The 10,719-nt window shown below is 50.3% G+C and overlaps 1 protein-coding gene across 1 annotated transcript in view; it reads right to left on the bottom strand.

The window, feature by feature from the left end:
• The window catches only part of LOC133355035 (tripartite motif-containing protein 46-like), a 91,425-nt gene that overhangs the window by 29,240 nt on the left and 51,466 nt on the right, over nt 1–10,719 (bottom strand). Inside the window, exons 3-4 of the mRNA XM_061572292.1 lie at nt 5,339–5,503; nt 3,461–3,662 (exon numbers count right to left, since the gene is read on the bottom strand). Of these exons, the coding sequence (XP_061428276.1) occupies nt 3,461–3,662; nt 5,339–5,503 (367 nt within the window). The remainder of the gene's footprint in view (nt 1–3,460; nt 3,663–5,338; nt 5,504–10,719) is intronic.

The raw sequence follows: 10,719 nt of genomic DNA on the forward strand, positions 1-10,719 counted from the left end.
CCTGGATTATTTTAAAGCTATAATTTTACTTTTAGTTACATGTAATATTTTTAAGTTTTCATTTTAACGGGTTTTTTTTGTCAATCGGGATAATACGCAGCTGCAGCAGCAGCATCGGTCCCCTTCCTAGGAAGCACCCTCCTGACAAAACGAGTCTTGAGACCCAAGTCAGGATTTCCCGGGCAAACGAGCGAAAGTAACGACCGCAGTGATATTCCGGCAAAGAATTCTCGACGTGAAAAACATCTTCGGTGGCAGCTTCACGGATCACTTCATCCTGGTGCTGCCTACCGCGACGGAGGGACCGCTGGGTCGGTCCACCCCCTTCTCGATCACAGCCGGAGCTTCGCTCGACGCCGCAAATACGAATTGAAGGCGAGAGATGGAGGCGAGAGTTCTGCGGTGCGGCCGAAGTCACGAAACGAGCGTCTCTCTCAACCGTGGAACCTCACCCGGTTTCACCGTCCCACGCCGACAATGGGTCGGCCATCAACCGAATCGGGAGCCGGGCCACGTGGCTGATGCGGCAACGCGATGCCACGAATGGCGCCTTCTAAGAACCATCGACCCGCACATCGTAAACGCTCCGCCGCCACCGCCGCCGCCTTCACTCCTTTGAAAAAGGAACGGACGATGATCAACGCTGCTTCTGAGCAGACAATTGAGTGGATAACGACGTCTAAAATTACATCTTGAATCTGCTGCTATGGTGATGGTGGCGGTGACGTCGCTGTCACATGGCTTGCCTACGTAGAGATTTGTATCACTACCTCACCTGGTGTAGGCCAATCAGTTCCAAAGACAATGCAAACATGATCAACGTTTTGATTTAAAGCTTTCGTGACTGCAGTGATTCATATTTTTGGTTGTTTCGGTAAAGTCACGTAGAAGGAAAATAATAAAATAATAAAAATATTAAACAATACAAATTCTCACGACGTTTCGACTTGCTGTGGATTTTACACCTGATGATGGTTGCTTGTGTTGCAGTCGAAACGTCGTGATAATTTTTATTGTTTTATATTTGGATTATTTTATTACTTCCCTTCTACGTGACTTTACCGAAAGAACCAAGAATATCATCAACGTTTATTTGCATGTCCACCAGAAGTACTGTGTGTGGTTAACGCAGACTTGATTCCTTACAAATGTTTCTATTTGGTGTTTGAACATCTGAACACCTCCTGTTTTAAACTTGATTTAGAGCTTTCGTGACTGCAAGAATTACTCGTTGGTTTTTCGGTAAAGTCACGTAGCAATTAATTTGTTTAATTTATTTTTCTTTCTACTTGACTTTACCGAAATAACCAAATAGTACCTCCTGTTTTATTGCCAGTAAGGCTAACATCTATTATTGTTTGACATACTTTGATACGGGAAAAAAGGTCCCGTGATGTAGCTGCTCACCCCGAGTTATGCATACTCTGATACGTTCATTGTCTTGATCTTGTTCACCTTTTTAAATCATTTATATTAAGTTCGCATGCTTGCTTGCGTGCTTGCTTGCTTACGACCGTGCAAATCTTTTGGTCGTTTTTTAACCCACTTCCCGTGATCCAATCGAGCTGACATTTTTCACACAGACTCGTTGTGCCAGACAATTAATGTTCGTGAAAAAAATTCCCAAAATTTTACACTGTTTAGGCAAAAAATATATATTTTACATATATTCAAATAGAACTCATTCGTCGCTTTGGCTGAACGCCACAGTATAAGAGCCCAGAGCGTAACCCCTCCACAGGCCGTGGCGGAGTAGCGCAGTTGGTAGCGCCCTCGCTTCCCATGCCAAAGGTCGCGGGATCGATCCCCGCGTCCTCCACAGGCGAATATATTTTTAAATCCTTTAAATAAGTTCGCCGCCACGCATATAAAGGATTTATAGTGAAAACTTTGTTTTTACGGGTTATACTTATTTGGCATTTTCTGGTCTAACACTGGTGAAACGAGGCCCTAAAGAAGGTTGTCTCTGGTGTAAACCAATCAGTTTCAAAGACAATGCAAATATTATCAGACCATGTTGGTTTGCATGTTCACCACAAGTACTGTGTGGTTAATGCAGGACTTGATTCCTCGCAAAAGGTTTCTATTAGGTGTTTGAACATCTAAACACCTTGATTTAAAGCTTTCGTGACTGCAGGGATTCATATTCTTGGTTCTTTCGGTAAAGTCACGTAGAAGGGAAATAATAAAATAATATTAATATTTAAAACATTTTTATATTAATATTATTTTATTATTTCCCTTCTACGTGACTTTACCGAAAGAACCAAGAATATGAATATCTAAACACCTGTTTTATTTTTTCTTCTTCTTGGTTCTTTCGGTAAAGTCACGTAGAAGGGAAGTAATAAAATAATGAAAATAAACATAATAAAATAAAATAATTCTCACGACGTTTCGGCTACAACGCAAGCAGCCGTCTTCAGGTTTTATTGCCAGAAAGGGTAAAACCGATTATACTTGTTTCATACAGTCTTGGGTGTTTATAATATTCTGACCCCATGGATCCCCCTACTTGACATCTGTGAGTAAAAAGGAGCTTCATAGGTAATCGGATTCCTCAATTATAAATAAATAATTATCGATTCTGAACCTCGCGTGAAAACTACCATGAACATATCAAAATCGAAGTTAAGAGACCAACACAATCACACGTACGGTAGATAATCGATTATCACACCACTTCGGGGGGGGGGAAGGGGTGGCCAGATTTTTTTAAAACGACGGATAATCCACTCACCATTATTATTTGAAATAGCTTATCTTTGCACGTCTTATAAACCATTATGTTTCAAGGTGTTGTGTGTACGCTTGGTTCAGTGTTTCCCGATTGGCAGAGTCGGCACGTGTGGTGTATGAAGGTTAACCACGTGGGGGGGGGGGGGGGGGCGATGTTGCTGCTGATGTTGTTGCTGCGTTGGCAGCGGTGTCCAAACACACTTCGCAAAACTCAAAACATTCACCAATGACACTGTGGTCTTAAAGGACAATACAAAGACAAAGATCCCCCCGTGTAGCCTTCACAGACTGTTGTGGCAAGTGCTGTTCGCGAGGAGTAACCTATGAAGACCGGCACGGCACACGAGGGGGTGGGTGCCCACCACCACTCCCGGCCGCCTTTGTTTCCACAGTGGCGACGATTTGACAGACCGCACCAAGGTACTCATTTTATGCTGAGTCGACCTAGGGGAGGAAGCCCAGGACCGGTTCAGATAAATCGTCACTGGTGTTGGAGGTGGACGTGAGCGGCAATCGAACTCGGCTCGCCGGGTTCGCAGCTCAGCACGCGAACCACAAGCACCACCCACCCCCCCGCCCCCCAACACACACAAAGTACAATACGCGACGTTTCGGGCAAGTGCCCTTCCTTATCGCGCTTCGGGATAACCGATGAACGGCCGCGGGTGGAGCGCGCGTGGTGGGGGGGGGGGGGGGGGGGTGTTGTGGGGCCCCCACTGACCGGGCCGCTGGGCCCTGCTGTTGGCCTCCCCGCGGTCTGCGTGCGGCAGGGGCCCCGCCAGGCCGACGGGAGACGCCGCGGCAGAGCCCGGGCTGCACGGCGAGGGGCCTGAGGCGGGCGACTTGGGCCCCCGGGGGCTGTGGGTGGGCGTCAGGCCGGGAGAGGAGTGCTGAGATCCGTGCTGCTCTTCCTGGGCCAGCGCCTGCAACACGAGGGGGGGGGGGGGTCATCAGAGGGCTGCCACTGTGACTAGGAGATGTTAACTGCCTCGCCAGGTATGCGATAGGGCATGGGTTCGATCCCTGGACACTGACGCCTGCTGCTGTATATGTTGAGTTTGTGTCTCTCTCATCATCATCACGGTGACTAGGAGATGTTAACTGCCTCGCCTGGTATGCAGCAGGGCATGGGTTCGATCCCTGGACACTGACGCCTGCTGCTTTATATTTTGAGTTTGTGTCTCTCTCTCTCATCATCATCACGGTGGCTAGGAGATGTTAACTACCTCGCCTGGTGTACAGGAGGTCGTGGGTTCAATCTCTGGACCCCGACGCCTGCTGCTGTATATGTTGAGTTTGCGTCTCTCTCTCTCATCATCATCACGGTGGCTAGGAGATGTTAACTGCCTCGCCTGGTATGCAGCAGGCATGGGTTCGATCCGTGGACCCTGACGCCTGCTGCTGTATATTGGAGTTTGGTTGTCTCTCTCTCATCATCATCATCACAGTGGCTAGGAGATGTTAACTGCCTCGCCTGGTATGCAGCAGGGCATGGGTTCGATCCCTGGACACTGACGCCTGCTGCTGTATATGTTGAGTCTCTCTCTCTCTCTCATCATCATCACGGTGGCTAGGAGATGTTAACTGCCTCGCCTGGTCTACAGGAGGTCGTGGGTTCGATCCCTGGACACTGACGCCTGCTGTTGTATATTTGGAGTTTGTGTCTCTCTCTCATCATCATCATCATCACGGTGGCTAGGAGATGTTAATTGCCTCGCCTGGTATGCAGCAGGCATGGGTTCGATCTCTGGACCCCGACGCCTGCTGCTGTATATGTTGAGTTTGTGTCTCTCTCTCTCATCATCATCACGGTGGCTAGGAGATGTTAACTGCCTCGCCAGGTATGGAGGAGGTCGTGGGTTCGATCCCGACCCTGACGCCTGCTGCTGTATATTTAGAGTTTGCGGTGCCTCTCCCTCTCTTTCTCTCTCCGTGGTCGCGTGGATTTTTCTGCGGGTCTTCCAGTTTTAGTCTCCACGTTTAGAATTCTAGTGAGATTCAGATACTTATATTTAGAGGCTCAGATGTTCTCTATGCGGAGACTCTAAATTCAGAGACTCTCTATTCAGACTCAGATATTCTCTCTTTCAGTGACTCAGAACCTCTCTATTCAGAGACTCAAATATTATTGATTCAGAGACTCAAAACCTCTCTATTCAGAGACTCAGAAATGATATATTGACAGACTCAGAAATGATCTATTGAGAGACGCAGGCACCGCCACAGCAATTCATAAACCCAGAAAGAGACTCTATTCATAAATTCCGAGAAACACGGAGACACTTTCCACTTAGAGACTCAGATACCTCCCCAGAGACTCAGCGAGACCCAGACAGACACCGAAAGACTCAGAGAGACTCAACGAAACTCGCAGAGCCTCGGCGAAACGTCGAGAGACTCGGTGAGACTCGGAGACTCGACGAGACACAGGCAGACTCAAGAGATGCATCGAGACTCGGCGAAGCACGGAGATACACAGTGAGACTCAGAGAGAGAGAGAGGGAGACTCAGAGAACTCCCCCTCGCACACCACCGTCACCCTGCCTGTGTGTGAGCTCCTCTCTGCTATACACGGCACCCCCCCCCCCCAATCTCCCACCTGGAAGGGAGCCCCCCCTGGGCTCGATCCGCGTCCCAGCAGTAGCAGTGCGTCCTTGATGCAGGCGCGGCAGGCGCTGTGCTGGCACGGCAGCAGGAGCGGCGTCGCGTACAGCTCCTTGCACATGGGGCACGTGAGCTCCCGCTCGATCGCCTTCAGAGGGACCTGCTGAGGAAGAAGGGTGACGATGAGAAGCCGCGGTGGCTGGGAGATGTTAACTACCTCGCCTGGTACACAGGAGGTCGCGGGTTCGATCCCCACCCTGACGATGCCTGCTGTATATTTGGAGATTGCGTTTCTCTCTCTCATCATCATCACGGTGGATAGGAGATGTTAACTACCTCGCCTGGTGCACAGGAGGTCGTGGGTTCGATCCCGACCCTGACGCCTGCTGTATATTTGGAATTTTGCCTTTCTCTCTCTCATCATCATCACGGTGGCTAGGAGATGTTAACTACCTCGCCTGGTACACAGAAGGTCGTAGGTTCGATCCCGACCCTGACGATGCCTGCTGCTGTATATTTGGAATTTGCAATTTCTCTCTCTCATCATCATCATGGTGGATAGGAGATGTTAACTACCTCGCCTGGTATACAGGCGTTCGTGGGTTCGATCCCGACCCTGACGACCCCTGTATATGTGTATGCATGTTCAACTTATTTAGCGCCATACGCAGCCAGCCGTGCTAATCGGAGGGGTGCGGGAATATTTGGAATATATTTGGAGTTTGCGGTGTTTCTCTCTCTCCCCGTGGTCGCGTGGATTTTTCTCCGCGTCTTCCGGTTTTTCCCTCCATATTCAGAATCAACGTCACGCGTTTGAGAGCATTTGGCTGCTGCTTCACATTTCCACGTGATGATGATGATGATAAGCCACTTTGATGAGCTGTCATTTGTGGCCAGGTCGCTTCTGAAAAACAGCTGTATAGCTCAGTGGGCCTTACCTGGTAAATAATAAAATACAAAGTTTATAGTGAAACTAAAATAACAACCTGCTGATGAATGACGACCACGCCGCCCCCCATCGAAGCCTCGCGTTTTTACAGCGCCAATGAAGCCAATGGGTGGAAATTCCACGTTACATTTTGATTGCAGAACGAATACATCTCGTGCATCGTCGCACTCATGACACACAAAGTTCTCGCCACAAGCGAGCCACCACAACACCCTCGCTGATCTCGTCAGGGAGCATGAACCCATCATCACGCCAACTCCGCTAATCCCTCGCAAGCAGCAGCGGCGGCGGCGGCTTTTGGCTGCCCATCGAACATAGATGGTGCCAGCATCTGCGGCCGTCTGGAACGTTCTCTGTGGAGCTGCGCACTTAGATTGACGAACTCGTTTCTTTAGAACTGCTCTTTCTGTCCTTAGTTCGTTGTCCTTCGCCCGCGCACCTCCCATGAGCGCGGTCGGCAACGTACGGTGCTAAAGAAGTTAAACACAAGGTACACTTAAACATGGTGGCGGGTCGAGGGGTGGGGAGGGGGAGGGGCGGCCTTACGACAGCCAACTCGTGGTTGGCTCGCACGTTAAAGTGGTTACTCAAATTTATCGACCCCCTCCCACCCCGGCTTTCTGGATGATGGGTTGAGAGTCAACCCCGAGCCGGGATCTGAATTCGCAGCCTTCCGGCCGTCACCGCCGCTGAGGCCAAATACCTCGACCCCGTGATGGGGCGTTCGTTCGTGAGCGAGGGACGCGCACTCGATGTGCCTCGTGTCCACCCCTCCTGTCGCATCAGTGCGGACAGGGGGAGACGGGGGACAGACTTTGACCTTTAAACAACTTTTATTGCCGTCAGCAGCAACATCATTGGAGGCGACTCCGATATGAAATACACAAAGTCACCAGCAAACAAATAAACGCTACAAATCCACGCGCTGTGGCGCTCAATGCACCACGCACAACACGAAAGAAAAGTCACGTGGTGGTGGTGGTGCCATCGCGCACGCCACGGCGACGAGCGAGCGCTTCAGAAGGTGAACACGAGGGTGCCGTCCACGCTGGTACAGAGACACAGAGAGAGAGAGGAGAGGCAGTCGAGGTGACTCGGTGGTTGGATTAAAAAATAAAAAATAAAAATCCGGCGCCTCGTTCGATGAGATCGCGACTACCGTACAAGTACAATAACTTTTTTTTATTTAAAAATAAAACAATCATAAAAATAATTATTTTATTTTAAACAAAATAATTATTTTATTTCATTTTTCTACCTACGTGACTTTACCGAAAGAAACCAAAAACCAAAGAGAAACCAAAGAGTATGGATTCCTGCAGTCACGAAAGCTTCTAATCAAGACCAAAGAGATACATTTTTTGCAAGTAAGCAAGTACTGCATTACCCACACACACAGTGCTTGTGGTGAACACGCAAGTCAACGTGGCTCTGATAATATTCGCGTTGTGCGTGAAACTGATTGGCCGACACCATAGACAGCCTTCACTCTCCCCGGCCACAGACCGACTTTGCAAAATCAAACTCCGTGGAGACCCATGCCTCATTTCTCAACAACAACAACAACAGACGACAGCGACGTTAAAGCACCCACGTGGGTTGTAGTTCAGCTGCCCCCCCCCCTCGCCATCAGCTGGTTAAAATTTTTGGAAATTGAGTTGAATCCAATTTGCATTTGAGGTCAGGGCTGGGTTTATTTTATTTTGCCAGCCCTGCGTCGCCTCCCAAGACGAAAAGCTTTGTCTGCAGCAGGAGGCAACGCGCACCGCACCCCCCCCCCCCCCCCCCGTCTCCTCTCTGTCTCCCTCTTCACAGAACAATGCCACGTGTCCCTCACCCACCAACCCAACCCAACCCACCAAACCTACCACCCCACCCATCCCAACCAACACACCCACCAATCCACCCACCCACCAACCCCACCCACCAACCAACCCACCCACCAACCCACCCCCACCAACCCACCCACCCACTAACCCACCCCCCACCAATCCAACCCACCCACCCAACCACCCACCAACCCAACCACCCACCAACCCAACCACCACCAACCCAACCACCAACCCACCACCCACAAACCCAACCATCTACCAACCCAACCACCAACCCCACACCCACAAACCCAACCATCCACCAACCCAACCACCCACCAACCCAACCACCTACCAACCAACCCACCCACCCACCCAACCACCAACCCACCCACCCACAAACCCAACCACCCACCAACCCAACCACCCAACCACCAACCCACCCAACCACCAACCCACCCACCACAAACCCACCCACCCATCCAACCACAACTCACCCACCCACAAACCCAACACCACCAACCCAACCACCCACCAACCCACCCACCCACCCAACCACCAACCCACCCACCCACCAACCCACCCACCTACAAACCCAACCACCAACCAACCCAACCACCCACCAACCCAACCACCAACCCACCAATCCAACCCACCAACCCCCACCAAATTGACTCCGATCTCCTCTCCTTAACCCAAATACACGCCGCTCCCAAAGCCTCGTTTCTAATCCGGATTAACCACTGAGCCATCGATCAATGAGCCCAGTGTATGGGTTTAAACATCCGACCACCCTCCCACCCCGACCCCATATACATCGCACACATGGCACCGTGCATTATTACGCTGTTCTGAAAACCTGATTCTGTTTGCTGATCTCTCTGCCATGAAGAAGGGTCATTCCCTAAACGTTACTTATTGTATATTTTATTATCTCTGTACTTTTAGTGATATTAGATGAATGTGTTGAGTTGTTGTTTGTGCATGTGCATCACTGCCAATGCAGTTTGATGAATGCAATGATGAGACAATGAAGGGACAATGATGGTACAATGATGATCCCCGTGTATTTGTTGTATGCATTTGTCACGAAGTACATATATTAAAATCAAACGTCATCAGCACGACACACGGCTCATATCATGCGTTGTTGCGTGGGTATCGACGATCCACAACTGATGCAAACGCAAAGACTCCGATTGAAACGGTGCTACTAATGAGTCAACGAGATGATTAACGAACCCAAAATAAAATAGAATCGATAAAATATTATCTCGATTCAAATAAACGACCCCGCCCTCTCGCCGGTGGGACCGTGATGCATCATCGCATCACCGGGCGTCGGTTAAAAAATCGTTCCTTGCCATCAAACCACGAATTCATAAAAAAAAAAACGAAAAATGGACCATCCAACGTGTTTCTGCAAATATGAATTAATTGGTGGCCGCACAGACATTCATTCACTCATTCAATCGTCATTTCTTTCTCTTGAACCCCCCCCCCCCCAAAGGGCATCATTTGTCCACGGTGACAAATATCATGCAATTGGATCTTAATGCCAAGTGGTGAAGGGTCAAGACTCCCACACCCCCCTCTCCACACTCACAGTCTCCCTCGTTAATTCTGCTGCTGGACACATAGAGAGAGGAGTGACTCACACAATAATAATTCAAAAAATTGTTGGCCCGCCATCGCTTCACACCACCACCACCACACACACACACAGAGTGAGAGAAGCACACAGGAGGAACGGGGGAGCGATGCCCGTGCTATGCGCACTTCGCAGGGCAGACCGGGTCGCGCGGCAACTGGGAGTGTGATTGAAGATGGGGCTGCGTGTGCGTGGTAGTGAGCAGCCAGACTTGCTTGTCGCTCCTTTAACCTTGCAAGCCGCGAGCGAGAAACAAAAATATATATAGCAAAGACAAAGATTCCCCCGTATAGACCGAGTAGACTGTTGGGGCAAGTGATGTTAGCGAGCATCTATGAAGGCCGGCACGGCATGCGAGGAGATGTGGGTGGCCGACACCACGCCGGCCGCCTTTGTCTCCCCAGTGGTGATGTTCACACACCGCATCAGGTACTCATTTGGGCTGAATAACCCACACACCACACAGACACACAGACACAGGCACCCAAATACAATGACAAAGATCCCCCGTATAGCCGAGGGGGGCCCCCATGACGAGTTCAGATAATTGTCATTGGTATTGGTGGCCGTGAACGGGAATCTAACTCGGACCGCCGGGTTCGTAGTGCAGCCCGCAAACCGCTACGTTACCGCTCCCCACGCATCATATATATGTGCAGCACACACACACACGCGCGCACACGTACTGCACCAGCGGGTGAACGCGCCAGTGAAATTCCACGTTTGTGCTTCCTTCACGCGAGAGAAAAAAAATATTAAATTGCGTCACGGGCATTGCTTGGGTGTGCACGCTAGCGCAGCGGGCAGGGTCACGCTCGGATAGGTCACCGCCATGCATAACAGGTGCTATAGGCCACGCGGCTCGCAGCGTCATCAATTGTTGTGCAGCACTTGGCGTGCGACCATCGCCTGCGGACGTCCGCGCCTTCACCAACTCGCACGCGACCGCCGTGGCAATGCACGGC

The sequence above is a fragment of the Lethenteron reissneri genome, chromosome 50 (genome assembly GCF_015708825.2).
Source record: "Lethenteron reissneri isolate LAM-NWPU_2019-01 chromosome 50, ASM1570882v1, whole genome shotgun sequence".
Taxonomy (NCBI): domain Eukaryota; kingdom Metazoa; phylum Chordata; class Hyperoartia; order Petromyzontiformes; family Petromyzontidae; genus Lethenteron; species Lethenteron reissneri.